The sequence below is a fragment of the Parasteatoda tepidariorum genome, chromosome 5 (genome assembly GCF_982258835.1).
Source record: "Parasteatoda tepidariorum strain Cologne lab strain chromosome 5, Ptep-v5.0, whole genome shotgun sequence".
Classification (NCBI taxonomy): domain Eukaryota; kingdom Metazoa; phylum Arthropoda; class Arachnida; order Araneae; family Theridiidae; genus Parasteatoda; species Parasteatoda tepidariorum.
Genome location: NC_141759.1, coordinates 88,748,984 through 88,770,341, shown reverse-complemented (window position 1 = coordinate 88,770,341; position 21,358 = coordinate 88,748,984). Strand labels below are relative to the sequence as shown.

Here is a 21,358-nt window from a genome sequence, read left to right as displayed (position 1 = left end):
CTTTTTCAAAGCCATTTGGGGTTTGGAAGAATTTCCAAGTTTTTGGTGCTTTTCGAACAATGAATTTTGGCCTATCTCTTGAGGTTTGGCGATAAATGGGGATCCGGACCGTTATAGGCACTAAGTAACGGAACAACCGTGGCAATTTTCTCGCCAGTTTACTTTTTATCAGTTTTTTATTAGTTTATTTAGTTTTCTTCCTTAAAACGTGAGCTGTTTTTATTGTATAGAGAACAATTTTCTCGTTATCGCAGAATATGATACATGAAAGTGTTCCAAGCTATAAAAAGATATATCTGCTGGCTGTTTATAAGGCGGACAGGAAGTATTACCGGCATTATTAGTTTTCGTGTTTCAATTTCGGGCGAGATAGCTTTCGGAAAAGAAAATACAAAAAAGTTTTCGATATTATTATTTATTTTTTTTTTTATAAAAGAAGCATTAGCTATTAAAGAGGCAGAATAGGATTAAAAATGAATGAAAGCTTTGAGAAAAAATTATAACATTTCATGTTTTTAAAATTATTTTAATTGAATTGAGATTTGACATTTAACGTTATTATAGTTTTTTTATTTTATTTTTAAAGTAACCATTCCTTTTATGAAAGAAAAATATTTTATCACTACTTAAGATTGAATGTAAAAAAAAAGCTATTTGCTTAAATTTTAAATACTATTTCACTAATTAAAAGGGTCTCAACAATTCCTAATTATAAAAATCTCTTTGTAATAGTTTATAAAAAAAATATTAACTTCGAGCTCTTTTAATTAAAATAATCCAACAAATTCTTTTTTATTGAAATCAGAATGTTTTGTTACATTAAAATATAAAAGAAAGAAGGGATTATAAATTTTCGTTGATATTTCCAGACTATATGATAAAAATATATTAAGCTAGTCTCCTGCTCTAATTCAAACTTTTAAAAAACATAAAAGGTTTTTTATTTTAATTTTATTTTCAGTCATAAAAATCCATTGCTGCAAAAAAATTATAACTTAACCCGATTAGTTTTTCTCTTACATCGAATTTTCCGATAAAACGTCGATATATACCATATAATTGCCCCTCTACTAATTAGTCAACATGCATGTGGCTGCAAAAAAATTTATTAAACAGAGCATATAATCTTCATAAAACAATGTATCGTTTTAAACTATACCTTTTAATGATGAGATAAAAACAAAAAAAAATTATATAACTCCTGAATATTTAACATTTAATAACATTTTAACTATGCATGTTGCTTAACAAAACTAAATTGAGTATGATTTATACGATTGACAATTAAGATGTCATATTAGAAATTGATATTCATTAAACTATTAAATAAGCGTTCATGGAATGTTATCAGATAATATGTAATAATGTTACACGCAATAAAACGCGTGTAATGTATGCTTCAAATGCAGATTTAATGTGCTCATTACAATTTAAAAGTGATAAAAACATAATTGCCTAACTGTTTTGTCTTAAAGTTTTGACATAAAACGTGTCTTGCGTTTCAAAATAGGTGAACATGTTTTTAATGTGTGCGTGTCACGCAAAATAGTGATCACGAAACTTTTAATAATGAAATTTAATAATCGTTCGTTTATAAAATATATCGCATTGAGTATCAACAAATTTCATAATAAATGATTGGATGAATGTGTTTGTTCTTATTTGCATAACCAAAGTTCGAGCATACTTAGAAATATGTGACTTAAAGGATATTTGTAAGATTTAAATGTTATTAAAATAAGTTAAGAATACTTAGAAGTATGTGACTTAAAGGATATTTGTAAGATTTAAATGTTACTAAAATAAGTTAAGAATACTTAGAAGTATGTGACTTAAAGGATATTTGTAAGATTTAAATGTTACTAAAATAAGTTAAGAATACTTAGAAGTATGTGACTTAAAGGATATTTGTAAGATTTAAATGTTACTAAAATAAGTTAAGAATAATTTGAATATAATAAGTTAAGTAACTATATTTAATTTTTGTCGATTTTAATGCTACATTGTTAAAAGCGGTAAAGTTACCTTCAATATTTTTTAAACATTAAGTCACCCTAGTATAGCTGAGACATTAACTCATGAGGTTAATATAAAAAATTCTTAAAACTGATACGCTTATGTCCCTTTTGAACTATCTAAAAATTGTTTTTCATCTAATTAAAATGACAAAATATTGAAAATTTGTTACGTTTAAATCTCTATTCAGCTAAACTTTTTTTTTTAAATGGTGGGCACTTGGCCTGTTAATGCCGGAACTGCTACTTTCTTCTCGTTACCCAGTGGGCACCTGTGGCGAAGCCACGGCTGTGGAGCAGCGTCGCCCACATCACACAACCACAAACCCGTTTATAGGGCGGGTCGCATTCACACAATCACACAAAGGATAAAGGACATAGAACACAGAGAGAAAGAAGCATCCATGCCCTGAGCAGGATTCGAACCCGCAACCATCGGCTCTGCAGTCAGGCACGCTAACCACTCGGCCACCTGGTCGGCCCATTCAGCTAATCTAAATTTCAAAATATTCACAAGTTGATGCGTTTATGACATTTTTCAAGTAACTAAAATTACAAAATATTGAAAAACTAATACGTCACTTTTACAAAATATTGAAAATTTTATACGTTTATGACATTTTTTAACTAACTTAATTACAAATGTTAAATAATTGATACGTTTATGTCATTTTTACAAAATATTTAAAAGTTGATACGCTTATAACATTTTTCAACTAATTAAAATTACAAATTATTGAAAAGCTGATAAGTTTTTGTCACTTTTCAGCTAACTAAAATTACAAAGTATTGAAAAACTAATACGTTTATGTCACTTTTACAAAATATTGAAAAGTTGATACGTTTATGTCAATTTTACAAAATATTCACAAGTTGATGTGTTTATGACATTTTTCAAGTAACTAAAATTACAAAATATTGAAAAACTAATACGTCACTTTTACAAAATATTGAAAATTTTATACGTTTATGACATTTTTTAACTAACTTAATTACAAATGTTAAATAATTGATACGTTTATGTCACTTTTACAAAATATTTAAAAGTTGATACGCTTATAACATTTTTCAACTAATTAAAATTAAAAAGTATTGAAAAGCTGATAAGTTTTTGTCACTTTTCAGCTAACTAAAATTACAAAGTATTGAAAAACTAATACGTTTATGTCACTTTTACAAAATATTGAAAAGTTGATACGTTTATGTCAATTTTACAAAATATTGAAAAGTTGATACGTTTATGACATTTTTCAACTAAATAAAATTACTTAGTATTAAAAATTTTATACGCTTATGACATTTTTCAACTAACTGAATTTCAAATGTTAAATAATTGATAAGTTTATGTCCCTTTTACAAAATATTTAAAAGTTGATACGCTTATGACATTTTTCAACTAATTAAAATTGCAAATTATTGAAAAGTTGACATGCTTATGTCACTTTTTTCATTTTATTCATAGAAAATTAATGACTTTTTATTATTTGCGTGAAAAAGCATTTTTATAAAACTAATATTTCGTTGTTTCACAAAAACATTTATTCAGCTTAAAAGTGTGTTACCTATAAGGAATTTTGACGACGTAAAAAAAGAAAAATTCTTTTTATCGTGATTTATTCAAATAGCAAAAGATGGAATGGAACAAGTTATAAAATAAGAGAAAAAAGTTCTAAAAATGTTTACTTCGAAAACTTTCATTTTAGTAAGATTCAAATCTTACATAAATATCTTTGAGTTTTTTTTTCTAAATATCCAAAAAAAGAAAAATGAAATGGGAAGAGTCGGACTGATGTAAAAGATTTGCTCATGATGCGCATAATGCATTTGGCAACAGAATTCCCTCCAATCGGAATATTTTCCCCTCTTTAGGGAATTTGGACTTCATTTAAAGCTGTCGGAGCCAAAATGAAAAATTTCGAAACTTTCTACTGCTGATATTTTTCATTTAGAGAAATATTTCCAAATGGAATGTCACTAAAATTCTGGGTATATATACTACTTTTTTTTGTTGATAAGGTTATTTGAACTTCAGTTATCCGGTTTCCCAATTATCCAGTTCTTTATGGGGGAAAGAAAGAAAAGTAACGAGTTAAGTAATTAACAACATTTTCTAAATTAAAATTTTTTTGTGGAAATTTAATTCAATTCGATTACAATTACTGCGGGTAACCAAGTTCTGATGTATTAAAAATATGATTATTCGCATTCCTTAAAGAGAAATGCAGTTTTTAAAATTGAGTGATCCTAATTAGAAAAGAAAGATATAAAACGTATTTTCAGCTTTTGCAGCCCATATCATGATCTGTTGAGCAGTAAAACATGGGATGCAGCCCATATCTCATGTTTTACTGCTCTAAAGCTAATCAAACTCAGCGTTACTTACGTTACATCTCATATTACAAATCATGTTACAAACACAACATTACCACTAGGGGGAAAAAGTTTTGAAAAACTACGAAAATTCTGCAGTTATTGGAGGTGTATGGTAATGCATAAATCTGAGCTCACATTTAAATCATATTTACTGCAATTAGTTCTATTAAATCTAACTATGACTAATCAATTATTTTATGCTGTGCTTTATATGCCACAATTATACCCAGATTGAAATAGAATACAATTAATAAATTTTTTTGGTATAGCTGTTTGAATACAACTCAGTCAGTGAAATTGTTTGAAAACAATATTCACTTCTGTTTTTTTTATTTAACTTCTCTTACTGATTTTTTTGGCTATCACTTTAGGAATAATTTATAAGCATAAATGCATTTTAAACTTTTTCTTAACTTTTTTAAAATTAAAATTAATACTCCAGCATTTATTTCATAACATATCTAGACTTAAAACATATTTAGTTGAATCGGCTAAATTAAAATTTACTATGATTTATTTATTATTTTAAACAATGCATTAGGCGCCTCAATTGCTCCTTGATTAAAATCAGACAAATTTTATGTATTTGGTATTTGAGTTTGAATATATTTTCACAAGAAAATAGTTTGAAAACAAATTTTACTATATTTTTTATTTTATTTATCTATTATTTTTTCGGCTATCACATCTGAAATAGTTTGTATGCATAAATGTATTTACTTTTGACTTTTGCATAAACATTAAAAGTAAAATCAATACAGCAGCAATTATTTCATAAAAATCTAGGCTTAAAACGTATTTAGCTCAGATTGTTAAATTAAATCTTACCATGACTTATATATTATTTTATGCAATGCACTAGGAGCTACAATTACTCCTACATTAAACTAGAAAGAGGATGATAAATTTTTATTTTGGCATTTTTGTTTTAATAGATTTTCGCAATAAAGTTGTTTGAAAACTGTACCGCATTTTTTTTATTTACCTTCTCTTAATTAATTTTTGGGCCACCACTTTTAAAAGTATTTTGAGAATAGATATATTTATTTTCAACTTTTGTCTAACCTTTATTAAAAGTAAAATCAATACTGTAGCAATTATTTCCTAAAAATAACAAGGCAGCGACTCTGAATGGAATATTGGGAAACCTAACAGGAATTTATCACTACGACGAAAATAAAAGTTCCGAAAAATTGTAATTATTTTTAACATCGGATATAGCCAATTAACAACCCAACCGACAAAATTACTAGAGCATCTTTTCTTTTTTAATACTCCACAACGTTTGCTTAAAATAAACGGTGCTTAATCCAATGTGAAAAAAAAATTTAATCAAAGCTTACTCATCCAACGAAACAGCTAATAAAAATTTTACTCTTCCAACTATAGCGCTTTGTTCGATTTTCTTTCATGTGGGAAAAATCACGCATCCGCGTTCTGGAATAACTTTTGTGCTTCATCCCTGTTTGATTTGCGCTGTAAAATAGCGCGCTATTGAGTGGAAGAATATAACGAGGAAATCGCGTGAATAAAGCGATTAGCATTCCAACCCCAAAACCTTTTGTTTCAAAAGAAACTTTACTTTGTTAATAGAAAATTAGTTATTGAAGTAAGATGGATAAATGCTGTTCAATGTCACATTTATCTTTTATTAAAGAATATTTAACGCGGATCACTTTTCACGTTTTAAAACGGTTTTTTTATGAACCATTATTTATTTAACCGAAAGAACTATTTATTGCTCATTTTAAAACTGCTTTTTTTTTCGGCCTGCTCTTTCTTTGTGATATTTACTATGTACTTCATAATACTTCTTCAATCATTTTGCTTAAATATGGTTTGGTAAAGATATATTGAAGGAATAATAGGGAAATAACTAATTATTATGATCTGCATTTGTTTCGTTTAAATTATCTTTTACGGCAAAAAATGTTTCTTGTGCTATTTTTCTGAAAACTGTAATGATATTTTTATGGAACGAATTTATTCTTTAAATTCTCTAAATCTGTTCTTAAATAAATGTAATATTTTAATTAAAATTGCACTTTATTTTTATTTCGTTCAATTGTTTCGGATAATATTTTATTAAAATTCCACCTTAGCTAATTCAGGCGATCGTCGATATCATGACTAATTCTTTTATTTAAAATTCCACTTTAGGTAATTTAAGTGATCATGAATATCATGAATAAATCTTTTATATAAAATTCGACCTTAACGAATTCAGGTTATCATCGATGTCATGAAAAAATCTTTTATTTAAAATAGCTTCTTAGCTAATTTAAGCGATCGTCGATATAATGAATAATTCTTTTGTTTAAAATTCCAACTTAGCAAATGCAGGTGATCGTTCATATCATGAATGATTCTTTTATTTAAAATTCCACCTTAGCTAATTCAGGCGATCGTCGATATCATGACTAATTCTTTTATTTAAAATTCCACTTTAGGTAATTTAAGTGATCATGAATATCATGAATAAATCTTTTATATAAAATTCGACCTTAACGAATTCAGGTTATCATCGATGTCATGAAAAAATCTTTTATTTAAAATAGCTTCTTAGCTAATTTAAGCGATCGTCGATATAATGAATAATTCTTTTGTTTAAAATTCCAACTTAGCAAATGCAGGTGATCGTTCATATCATGAATGATTCTTTTATTTAAAATTCCACCTTAGCTAATATATGCGATTATCGATATCATGAATAAATCTTTCATTTAAAATTCCACCATAGCGATTTCAGGCGATTTACAATATCATGAGTAAATCTTTTATTTAAAATTCCAACCTTGCTAATACGTTCAAACACATATACCACGAATAAATCTGAATTGCCTTCATTTTAAAATGAATATAAATCTTTTATTTAATTTTGGTAATACAGTTGATCCTCGATTTTGTGAACGAATCTTAATATCGATTATTTAATAAATATTAATTTTAATAAAACTTCAGTTTAAAATTCCCTTTTAGTAGAGTTGAGCATCAATATCACAACTAAAACTAAATTTCCTTTATTTTTTTTAAATTTTTTATTTAAAATTCTAACTTTGATAATGAAATCGAAAATCAATATCACGAATAAATCAGTTTTCCAAACTTAGTTACTTATCTCATTAAAGAAAAAAAAATCCTTCAACAGAATGCATTTCTCATGGGTTATTGATTTCAATTATATTTAATTACCGAAAAAAAAAAGAGAATAATAACCGAATGAGATGTATTTGTATCTCAAAGTATCTCTGTATCTCTAAGTATCTTCGAAGTCAAAAATATATCATTTTTATCCTTAAAGAGTTATTCCAACACTGCTATGTCTGTGCTCAGAAAAATGTTCTGAAACTGAGAATTATTCAATGGTTTTGAATTAGATGGAAATAGTTCCTGAAAAATTGAATTTTAAGCACACGACTTTTCTAAAATTCAATTTCTCAGGAAGAGATTCCGCTCAAACTTTGTATTTTGTCATGTAAAATTACGTACATTAAAAGGATGTAAAAAATTGTATACTTCACAGTTAAAAAAAATTTTCAAGTATTAAATAAAATAATTAGAAATAATAAATTTTCACTAAAATTTATTTTTTTACATGGAATTATCATTGAACAAACGCATTTTATAATTGGGTGCAGAGACTTTTCCATTCGCTCAAAAATTGCTTGAGATATGGCGAAATACGCATCTAAAATTGCTCGAGTTATGGCGAATACGAAATAGAATTACGGAGGCCAGATTTTGAATTGCTCTCCTGACCAAACTATGGGGACCATATATCCCAGATTTCAACCAGATTCCAGATTACTTTGCTGGTCAGAAATCTGAATCCGCCGTGAAAAAGGTTTGTTTATTCAGAGTACGTTTTTGATGTACTGATTTCGTAACTTAAAATATCGTCTGTTCTTATTAATTAGCATATTTGAGGACAGCCCTTTGAAAGAGTGAGTCCCAGAACGTGAAGATCCGATTGTTGGATCAAAAGTTATTCTGGGTGGTTGTTTTTTTTTTTACACATTGTACATCTGAAGATGCTTAAACAGAGGAATTTTAGCAAAATGTCAATTCAAATGATGAAGAAAGGGTAGTTGCTTTCTTGAAGATGATCTTGCTTGAATAAATATATGCTACCTTTAAATATACGTTGCTTATTCAAAATAATAAATTGACAACACAATTTAATATTTTGACTGAAATGCCAAAATTATTTAGTTTTCCGTTATCATGGAATTTAAAAGCTATCGAGTTTTTGACATCGATGTTTGACTGTATATGGTTTGGTAGGCACATTACAGTTTATTAAATAGTTATTTTGAACTGTTTTTTTTTCCTCCAGTGTATTGTATAATTACAATGATAATACAATGCACTGAAAACTGAATAATACAGAAACTGAATAATCTTCCTCTTTTCTTATGTTTGAAAAAAATAATTCATGAAAATCGTTCCTAAAAAAGTGCTTTATAGTACTGTATTTAAAAATGAGCGGATTTATGATGTATTTTTAGATTTCAAAAATTTTTGTCTTAGAAAGAACATAAAAATCTTTTGTAAGCAGTTCCAGCTATCTCTTTCTGGGAATTACAATTTGGTTTTAGGTACCTAACCTAATTACCTAACAAACATTTTAGCTTAGTGAACATTAAAAAAAAAATATTTGTTTTATGTATCAGTTTCAATACTTTAAGGACTTAGGCCATGTATTATTGTGACTTTATAATTTTTTTTTTATCAGATATTGGTCGTAACACATGCTAACTAAAATTTTAGCTCACATGATAGCAAATAAATTTGTTTCTAATTTTTGGTTGGTCTTCAAGTATACTAGAACATATATTCAGGAACAGATGTGATATTTATGTTCCTCGCCTGAAATGTAGAAAGAGGAACAGGTTCGCTGCTAGCCTTTCTCATTGGATGAAATTTATTCTCGTGACCATCTATGGACGCTATCATTGGTTAAACGATTCTAGGCTATCCCAGTTACTTGTTATTGAGACAGGTAGTCCCAATATTATTACAGTAGTATTATAATATATTATGAAAACGCCTAAATATTTTTTATCAGGTTGTTATTAACTAGAAAAAGACAGTAGAAAAAAAATGAGGTTGGTATTGAAAATAAATTAAATCACAAATATTGACAAATTTTATAACAGACTAACTAATAAAAATTTTTATAACTCGTGTAAGTGACATGGTAATTAAATTTTAGATGCAATTTTGAAATAAAGTCGAAAGATTTGTTCTTATTGAAACTAATAATCAACTAATTATTTCAGTTTTTAAACAAAAGAATAATTTGGCATAAAATTGTTAACCAGTAAAAGAAATATATTTTGTTCGTATTCAATTTAGCTTTAAGCTTCTAAATTAATTTACTTTTCTTATTCAATTAGAACAAATCGAACTATTCATTAACACAAATGTTTTGATTTTTTAAGCCTACTTCACGAACAACACTTATTTTTCTGTTTAAACACGAACGAAACTTTTCACTTAAAATTAATTCTTTTTTTGTATGATGAATTAGATTTTTGGTTTTAATCCTCGGAAAACTAAGCTAGGTTGAATAAACAGAAGTCAGGAAATTTTTAAAAGAAAAGTTTGCTTTCAAATGTGCACTTCTCGATGTTATTAAAGTTATTCTTGCATGATTTTTTTTCCGTTAGAAAGAGCGATCAATCATGAATTAAAGATGTTTAACTTTCCCCACAGTTCTTTTTAATGAAATTATGAAACGATGCAGAAAAGGAGAAAAATAATTCTGCCTTTAATTCAATTTAATTTTAAAACTTTAATTGAGGCTCCGGTGAAAAGTAAAGTATGTTGTCTTTTTTAGAAATATCATCAGGCAATCAGTTCATGCTTCGATTACGATTTGCTATTTGAAAGAAGTTAAAATTAATTATATAACTGTATAAATTTAAATTTATTATATAATTATATAAATTAAAATTAATTTTACACAAAGAATTTTCGTTATTAATAAATTAAAATTAATTATATAATTATATAAATTAAAATTAATTATATAATTATGTAAATTAAAATTAATTATATAAATTAAAATTCATTATATAAATTAAAGTTAATTATATAAACTAAAATTAATTATATAATTATGTAAATTAAAATTAATTATATAATTATATAAATTAAAATTAATTATATAAATTAAAGTTAATTATATAAATTAAAATTTATTATATAATTATATAAATTAAAATTAATTTTACAAAAAGAATTTTCGTTATTTTAATAATAAGACTGTCTTTAGACTTGTTTTTAATCGCTTTGCTCTATAAAACTATTTGTAAAAGTAAGCACCAAATTTTTTATCTCGTTTTAATTATATTAATTATATTCATTCGTATAATATTCAAAGAAAAAAAAAACAAAAAAAAAGGAAGCATTTTTGATAATAATGAACAACGTATGAGCAGTACATATCAAGATATTGCCATACAGGTTGAGTAAAAAACGCAGTGCTGTCGCTATTCTAAATAAATTTTGGGCATGCAAGACTATATCGAATGAAATGAAAATAAGAATATTCAACTCAAAAGTGAAATCAGTACTTTTATACGGATCAGAAACAGGATACAACTTGAAAACAAATTCAAATAAGTTATAGGTTTTTATCAACAAATGTATCAGAAAAATTCTTAAAATAAAATGGTTTTGCAAATTATCTAACAATGAACTATTCAAAATTAGTTAGTAAAAGCCAATAGGAATAGAGCTCAGAGGATGCAAAGAGCAATGGATTGAACACACTATCAGAAAGTCAGAAGAATTCAAATACGCAGAATTGAACACCACAAAGTAAACGAAAGAACCTAAAATGACACGGCGCAAAGCTATTATGAATGAATTAAAGACAATAAACAAAACATTGAGAGAAATAAAGTGATTGGGTACCAACGTGGTAAGATGGAGAGTGACGAGAAAGGCCCTATGCTCCCTGCGGTGTAAAGAAGAAAAACATTTGACGTAATTCTTTATATGGAGTTTATATCGAAAAACTACAATAACGTGGTAATGCAATTACTTTGAAACATTTATCGCCGGAAATAAATAAAATAATACGTGACAAATGATATTCGGCTTGATGTAATAAGGGTTACATGACTTGCTAATATCGACGATTTGTTTTTGAAAACGGAAGATATTCATAATTAAATAATATTAATTTTTATTCTTCTGTCGTAAAGTTTAATTTCGTACAATTCTTTGTATAGAGATTACACCAAGTAAACTAAATTTCGTGATATTACTATTACAATAAAACCCTTATTGTTCGAATTAAATGAGAACAAAGAAAATCCTTTAACTTGGAAATGGAATTTTGTTCCTCTGGCTTCAAATCTAATAATGAATAATATTCTCCTATGTGCGTGATCAATGCAAGTAAAAAGAATAGATGCTCTGGTACATGGTTTCTTGGTCGGTTAGCCTAGATTAATTAAGATGTCCCAGCTTTGTCCTGTGACGGCCGCGATTGGGACATAGTCTTGGACAGTGGGTGAAGGAAGCGATGGGAAATCAAGTGGAAAATGACTTTTCCAAAGGAAGGGTCTTTTCGCGGTCTCCAGAGCAAACTCAATTACAAGAGAGAAAATGGCCTATTAGTTAGATGAATTGTCCATTGGAAGAATTTCTGAAATTCTCAAATAAAATCGATACTGTTTGAGGTAGCAAATGATATTAGATCAATGGCGATTTGTTTAACAAATGTTATATTTTGACCAATATATGAAAGTAATAAAATATACTTATAACTAATTTCTTATTTAAATTCATTCATGCTTACGTCATTCTTCCCTTACGTATAAAATATTAAATTTCCAATATTCGATATCGTTGTTTCAACATTCTATTGAATATCATATTAAATGAATTGAAGATTCTATTGATTTACTTGTTAAGTTTTTTGTTCATTGAGTTTTTCATTTGCAATGTGTGTTGTTTCCTGCAAGGTTCGTAACAAGAAAAAAAAATCCAATAGAAGAAAAATTATGCAGATAAAATCAAAGGTTTGGATGTATAGTTAACGCATACCATAATATTTGATACATGCTATGAAATATGTTATAACTAATTCGTTATTTAAATTGATTTATCCCTTCCGTATTAAATATAGAATTTCCAATACTCTGTTTCGTCATTGCAACATTCTATTGAATATCATATTAAATGAATAGAACATTCTATTGATTTATGTATTGAGTTTTGTGTTCATGGTTTTTTCATTTGCAATATGTGTTTCCTACAAGATTGGTAACAAGGAGAAAAATTTAACAGAAGAAAAATTACACAGATAAAATTAAAGTCTTGGATGTATAGTTAACGAATACCATATATACTATGAAATATGTTATAGCTAATTCATTACTTAAATTTGTTCATCTCTTGCCTGTAAAATATTGAATTTCCAATGTTCTGTTTCGTAGTTACAACATTCTATTGAATATCATATTAAATGAATAGAACATTCTATTGATTTACGTATTGAGTTTTTTGTTCATGGTTTTTTCATTTGCAATATGTGTTTCCTACAAGATTGGTAACAAGGAGAAAAATATAACAGAAGAAAAATTACACAGATAAAATCAAAGGTTTGGATGTATAGTTAACGAATACCATATATACTATGAAATACGTTCTAACTAATTCATTACTTAAATTTGTTCATTCCTTGCGTGTAAAATATTGAATTTCCAATGTTCTGTTTCATAGTTACAACATTCTATTGAATATCATATTAAATGAATAGAACATTCTATTGATTTACGTATTGAGTTTTTTGTTCATTGAATATTTTATTTACAATATGTGTTTCCTACAAGGTTGGTAACAAAAAGAAAAATCCAATGGGAGAAAAATTACACAGATAAAATCAAAGGTTTGGATGCATAGTTAACGAATACCATAATACCATATATACTATGAATTATGTTATAACTAATTCATTACTTAAATTTGTTCATCCCTTGCGTGTAAAATATTGAATTTCCTATGTTCTGTTTCGTAGTTACAACATTTTATTGAATATCATATTAAATGAATAGAACATTCTATTGATTTACGTATTGAGTTTTTTGTTCATTGGATTTTTCATTGGCAATGTGTTTCTTCCAAGGTTGGTAACAAGAAGAAAAATTAAAATCCCCGGCTTATTAAAAGCTTAATAAATATCAGGCTTATTAAATATCCCAGGCTTAAATTAAAATCCCAGGCTTATACACATGCAATAAAATTTGATATTATACTATGAAATATGTTATAACTAATTCACTACTTAAATTTTTCATCCCTTACGTATAAAATATTGAATTTCCAATATTCCGCTTCGTTGTTTCAACAATCTATTGACGACTTTTGTGTATAATTTTTTGTTCATTGGAATGTTCATCTGCAGTACGCGTTTCCTACAAGGTTGGTCATGAGAAGAAAAATCCAATAGAAGAAAATTTGTAAAAATAAAATTTAAGAATAAAATATACAGCCAAGCATACCATTAAATTTGAAAATTGTTATGAAATATGGTTATAACTAATTCATTATTTAAATTCATTATATCCTTTTCCGTTATACTTAATAAAATTGAAAAGAAATTTCTGCTATGCTTAACTTCTTATCTACTTTCGATTGAAAGTGATAATAAATTATGTTACTAGCATTAGAATATGAATCTCAATGGAATTTGTATACAAATGATAACATTCAAATTCAGTACAAACTCCTCTTCATAATCTTTGGAACCATTGATGCATTAATAGTGAAAAGTATCACCATTGTCTCCAGTCAACTCTTAGGAGCAATATGCTTCATATCTTCTTTGCTTATTATGTCTTTGGAAAAGGATGCTTACAATGGTTTTAGAAGCTTAGTTTCTGCATTAAAGGAATGTATATCTAGCACATAAAATATTTAAAATTATTAGTATTTACGTCAGTTACACGTTGTAAGACGTTTTCAGTAACTACGTTGTATATACAGTTGTAATGAAAAGTAGTTAAAATATGGAAGTTTCATTTGTGTAAATAGTTGAATAGAAATACAGAATTGGGAATATAGTAATGAGACAGAAAATATGTTATAAATCGGTTTACATTTATTATTTTGATCAAAACTTTTCAACATGCAACAAGTTTTAAACAGAGTTGATGAGAAATTAAAAAACCATTCATTTTATGAAAAAAAAATTAAATTATTCGACTTTTTAAAGAAAACATTACTTAAAATATTCACCATTCTCTGTTAATTCGATTGCACTGTACAGCATTTAAAATCTTAAAATTGCACTGTACACTGTAATCTGGTTCTTGTTCAAAATGGTAAAACTGGTAACACATTTTTTCATCATCGATTAAACAAATAAGGTGTTTACCGTTATATTAAAACAATATGAGTAGTTATATTTTGATCTGAAATTATGCAAAGTAGCATTAATGGGAGTTTGATTTAATTCCAAATTTGACTGTTTGCTCCTATGGCAAAAATATATTTCATTTTCGAAGCCCTATTTTTTTTCAAAAAGGATTACAATTCAATTATTTAATTCTTAAAATTAATTTTGGGGGAACAAGAAATTCCAATTTACCAAAATATAATAATTCGTAATCATGAGCAACAAATAAAACATTACGATTTAAATAAATTACTGTCCTAATTTAGTTCTAATTTCCAATTGCAAATTAAATACGTTTTATAGTTAAATTTTAAATAAGTCTTTCAACAATGATTGAAGATGTATAAAATCTGTCTGCGGAGGTTAGCAGGTTTTAAAAGCAAAAATTTACTTCCGCATGGGGAAGTTTATTCTTCTCAGAAACCTTTTTCTCAAGTTACTTTTCAAAATGTCAGTCAAAAGGCTGAATTGTTGCCAATCAGGAAGTGATTAATTTAATTGTGTGGTGTCTCTGTTTTTGCGCTTGAAAGTGGAGAGATACACCTACACTTAAAGTTCTAAATAATGAGGCGAAAGTGACCAGATAAAATAATGGGAGTTTCGTGTTTGTTATCTTTGCGTTTTGCGTACGGTATTGTCTTAAAATCTGATAGTTTCTGATAGAATCTGACCAGAACGAGATTACAAATTAAATATTTGTTTGGTTAATGAAATGGGGTTTCATTACTGAGTGAAAAGAAGTGAATGGAATAAATCTCTTTAGTGGAGCTTTTTTAACCCTTTGACGCAGATGAGACACCAGGGTCCCTTTTATATATCTTTTCGGGTGCTATAACTACAGAGATGCCAACTGCTCCGGACAAGCCAAAATAATTAGTAAAACGGTAGATAACTACAAAATAAATTTTACAAATATTTGACTATTTTTGCTTGCTTTTTAAAAGGTATCGCACGTCACAAGTACTATAAAGTGGTCAATTATATAAGCCTACGAATTATGTAGAAATAGTGGTGGATAAAGATCTACTAAATTGAATTTATTAAACCAAGAATCACAATTGATAAACTGCCACTTTAAAATATATATTTGCTGTCCGGAGCAAGTTGGCATCTCTGTATTTACATGCACAAATATATTATGGTATTTTTTTAATTATATAAAAAACAGTAGCAGTTATTAAAAAAAATCTGTTAGATTATCGGATTTATATTTGTACTAAAATATAAAATCCTTAAAAAAGTCATATTAATCCGTAAAAGTAACTCTTCATTCATTCATATTCAAAAATTAATGAATGATTTTGTAAATTAGAGAAATTTCAATGATGAATAACTGTTTCCCTTTTATTTAAACAGCCATAAACAAGTGCAAATTCGTAAAAACATTGTTTTTGGAAGTGAATCGTGTTTGGAAAATTTTTATCTTTGCCGCAGAAAAAGGCACCAGTGTCTCGTGCTGTATTTTATAACCATAAATTATTAAAATGATAAGTACTATATTTTCTTTTTATTTTGACTAAAGTTAATACAAAATAATGGAAAAATGTGAAAAATTGGTGTAATAAAATTTCTGCTTCCAAATGCTTGCTGGAAATAATTAACGTACATTGTCCTTAGGTTTTTTTTCTTCTTTTTATACATTTATCCTTTATTTATAATAAGCTTTGAAAAATTATACCACAATAATAGTTATTCGGGTTGGGTCGACATAATTCTGGGGAGCATCGATGATTTTAATTAAATCTACTGATCATCATGAATCAGCAAAGGATGATTATAAAACTACTTTTTCGACATATGATAATCATGGGCATGCCATAAAATTTCGTATAAAAGTATTATGAGATATATGTTCGAAAATGGAGTAAAAAGTAATTATTCCAGTTTTTATGGTTGGGACTGCACTGGTATAACATCATAATTTTCAAACAGCAATAGTATTTTTCATAGAAAAATGATCATGTTAGTAAAAAACTTAACTTGGAGTTAATAGATATTTCTAGAATGAAAATTAGTGACGTCAGATAGAAATAAAGGAAAGAGGTGTTTTATATAATGCCCACGCATATTAAATTTAGATCAGCTGTAGTTACTCTGATAACAACAGGGTGGAAGGACAAAGCACAGTGATTGGGATTCTATCTTTTGTTCGTCACTTATTTGTCCAGCATTGTTACTATTCATTTGAAAAATTAATCGCTACTCCATTTCGTTTTTTTTTATCATGACGAAATTTAAATTCTGGTTTTCTCTCACCGTAACCGTAACAAAGTTAGCTTAATAATCGTTTTTAAATACATTTCTTATAATACTTCTATACCCGTTCTTTCGAAAAATAGCTCAAAGGCTGGGCATATATTTCTAAAATTGTTTTATTATCGTGCCATTTGATGTTATTTATGAGTTTTGCTTTTTTATATACTTTTTAAGTCTACCAGAAATGTTAACTTAAAAACTAAATAGCATTCGTTAATATAAAGGAATTAATGTTTGCATTATTTACCTTTTCCGCATTATTTTCTATAAGTATTTTCCTTCTTAAAAATTATGACTCTTCTGAAATGACACTTTTAAAAACAAATATATTATATTATATTATATTATATTATATTATATTATATTATATTATATTATATTATATTATATAAATATAAAATATTTTCCCAGATATAAGTTTAAATCATATTTTTACTTAAAGATCTGAGATATTAAATTGCAACGAAATACTTCTTGATTTAAACTTTTTCGGTTTAAAATCTTGGAATAGTTTAAGATGACGAGACCGGATGATTTAAATAGTTTATAGCGAATTATTATAACCACTTGAAAAACGAGTGTTTATTTAAGAAATCATATGCGAAACCGCAGATTGATATTTTTTACCTTAGATTCAATATTTTCGAAAGTTGATGTGGAAATTTTTTCGATTTAAGGCATTTTACAATTTTTTCTCCTTATCGCTTTTTACATTAAAATACTGTTAGAAAATTCTAGAAAATTTTGCTTTTCTTAGATCTTTTTATTTTAGTTTTAAATGGTATAAAGAATAATTTTTGTAAATTGAGTCAAGAAGTTAAATTAACTATGAGGTAAGAGTCAGTTTCTAATAGTAAACTTTAAAAAACTCGCATTTTTGAGGTTTTATTTCTCAAAAGAATATTTTGTTTTCATTTACAGTGCTAATGTCAGAATTTGTATTCTGTTGTTATGTATAAAATGCTTCAATCGAAAATTAGATTATAATATTCATATGTTTATAAAAGTAAATATATATCCAACCACTAAAAGTTTGAAAAAAAGTATCATTTGTATAAACTCATATGTATCACATATTGCAGACATGCCAACTGCTCCGCTTTGTGCAATAGCTTTAATGAAGTGGTAGCGAATTATATAGTAAAATTCCTTAAAGAAGGATAGTTACGCCTACTTTTTAAAAGATTTACCAGTATATCAATATTTAACGTTGTATTTTCATATGATACTTAAAATTTTTAATATTTAGTGGTGAAAAAATTACTTAAAATGAAAAATACTGATCTAAAAATAACTTAAATTTTGCTACCACTAGAAAATACTATTTCACAAAGCGGAGCAAGTTGGCATCTCTGCATATTGTTTAGTTAAATAAATTACGATAAATGCTTCATTTTGTTGAGTAAAATGTAGTTAACAAAATGCTGAGTAAAATGTAGTTTTAAAAATAAAAAAGATGATCTCAAATTATAACGGTCATAGTTCACAAGTTAATATTACTTTGTTTTAGCAGACATGAAAGCATTAATTTTAAAATAATGAAAATGTTTGATCATTAATCAATTATTTAAAGAAACAAATTTAACATTAATTTGTGCATTAAATTATCTTAGAATTATCGTGTTTCCTATATACGTACAGAAATTTTTCGATTCGCACAATTAGCTTTGGAGGTATGGCAGGAAAAATGTATTGCGAGAGGCTTAGCTATGACTTAATTGTTGAGATAGTAATTTTTAATTTGATGTTAACCACACACGCAACTGAGGTTAATCGTTACAGAATAATACGTTTTTTAATCTGATTTTTAATTTAATTCATAATTTGAATTGGTTAATAATATATTTTATGTTCTGCAAATCGAAAAAAATAGTCTTACTAACCGAAAATCCCTTTCTTGGATCAAAAGTTTTGAAAATGTTACGCTTGTATATTCTTTGACTGCTTGACAAATGCAGATGCTCTCGGCAGTATTTGGTATCATTTCATCACATGCCGACTTTTGTGGCATTTTTTTAATTACTTGAAGATTTGCATCATCTCAATCTACTAATGCAGTGTTTCCCAAAGTGTGGTACGCGTACCCCCAGGGGTACGGGAACAGTTTAGCTGGGGTACGCGTTCTTATGCGAAATATCTTGCAAGAAACGAAAATTTCAAAAATTTTTATTTAAAAACAAAGCTAGCCATGAAAATTTACGATTACGTATTTTTCTATTGGCTATTTTTTGTAGGAGTTAACAGTTAATAATTAGTGCTGTCAACAGCCAGTTGTGATTTGTAACTTTTGTGCAATTTTTTATAGTAAAAAATTCATTAACTTTTTTATTAGTGGTACTCAGCGTCATGAAAAATTTAGAAAGGGTACGCAAAAGTCATAAGATTGGGAAACACTGTAATAATGGATAAAATATTTTATAAAAATTAATTTTTAAATTTAAGACTGGTATTTAATTTATATAATATTAATATTTACTTTTATATGGTTTACCAACCAGACTAACTTAGGTATCTGTAATGCAATTTTTCACATTTCATTTGAAGCAAGAATAGTCCAGTCCAGCGGTTCTCAAACGATGTTCCACGAAATTATAAAGGAGTTCCACGATTCTACGAGTTAAAAGGGTTCCACTGTTAGTACTTTTTAAACCGAGTGATGAGTTTGGAAACCTCTGATTATACTTAGATCTTACCTATAATTTATTTAAACTTCCAGTTTCCTTTGTGTATTTATTTCAAGTAAAAGGCCAAAGAGCGAGAAATGGCATTTTTTAAAATAAAATATATTTCTAGTAACAATATGCAGAACAAATTATGAAAGGAGCAAGCATTTATAAAATATTGCATTAGTTTTTTCTATAGATGTTTTTAAAATCAAAATAAAATAATTAAATTATTTAATAAAGAAATATGTTTCCCCACCAACCATTTTAAACGTTTATAGCAGTTGTTTTTAGTTTTCATAAACATAATTTGTTTTACCATATGGTCATAGTAAACCATAATTTGTTTTATTTTATTCATTTTCAGCTTATGTATAAATACGCAAAAACAAATTCAAAAAAGTAAACTAGATATAGCACTAAGACAGTCGGACATGAAACATAAAACAATGAATCAATTAAAAATATTCATACCTCTAATTAAACATTTAAAAATAGCATTTTATAGGTTATGACGTTCACAATTACTTTAATAAGCTTTATTTGTAAAGTCATGGTTTCTCCGAAAGCAGGTTGAAAAATTGAGAAACGCTGATCTAGACAGTTCACAATGAAAGTTTAAAAATCTATTTTATAATTTTAAATTTAAACTTATAATTTTTGTCAAATTAAATTTTTGTTTGGTGATTAAAATTTACGTTTCCAATTTCAGGATATTGATAAAGATTTGGCGTCTTTCCAAAGAAATTCCAATGTACAAATGGCTGATTTAAGCGAGACTGATCGAAATCTTGTGAGATCTTTAGCTATCATCGAAGTGGCAGCTCTCCTCGATACCTATGGTTTGGTTCCTAGCAGAAGACGGAAACCAAATAGAAAGAAAGGAAAAGGTAGGGTCAAATACAAGCTACAAACATTATTTATGAAATTTTACTACAAGTCTTACAAATGCTGCAAATTAAATTCAGAATGCTGAGGTTTATAACAATGGGTTGCATAAATGACACAAAATTTTTAAAATTTAGGAATGCAGCGTCTGAGCACGATTGTTTTCCCACCCATCTTCACTGCATATGCGTTACATCTGAGCCTATTTGTCCATCGGAGAGTGATGGAAAGGAACCACTAGCTTCTATCTGATGCTCTAGCTTCGTGGACCTATTGAAGTGTCGAAATATAGGAAGCTAAAGCGCTTCTTGGGGTCACGACTCCAGTCTTCTGTTGTTTTATGACACATCTAATAAGTGCTTCAAACTAATTCAGAATGCAGAGGTTTATTTTTGTTGTTGTAGTTCATTTACGTCGCCCTAGAGCTACACAATGGGCTATTGGCGACGGTCTTGGAAGCATACCCGAGGATGATCCGAAGACATGCCATCACAATTTTGATCCTCTGCAGAGGTGGTGGCACCCCCGCTTCGGTAGCCCGACAACCTGCATGCGAAGTCGAACACTTTACGGTAGATCAGTTTAACGAGGGACAATACCGCACACCCTCGGTCCCTACGCAGTCTGATCCAAGTGATCACCCACCCGCCCGCACACTGACCTCAGCTAGTGATACTTGACTTCGGTGATCTTCTGGGAACCATGTCTTAACGATCAGTCCACTGCGGAACCCAGAGATTTGTAAC

General features: G+C 27.7%; 1 protein-coding gene across 4 annotated transcripts in view; it reads left to right on the top strand.

Moving 5' to 3' along the window:
• The window catches only part of LOC107441423 (rho GTPase-activating protein 18), a 276,037-nt gene that overhangs the window by 209,392 nt on the left and 45,287 nt on the right, over positions 1-21,358 (top strand). For all 4 annotated transcript variants that reach the window (XM_043043811.3, XM_087164462.1, XM_043043812.3 and 1 more), the window contains one exon: positions 20,437-20,614. In XM_043043811.3, the coding sequence (XP_042899745.2) occupies positions 20,437-20,614 (178 nt within the window). The remainder of the gene's footprint in view (positions 1-20,436; positions 20,615-21,358) is intronic.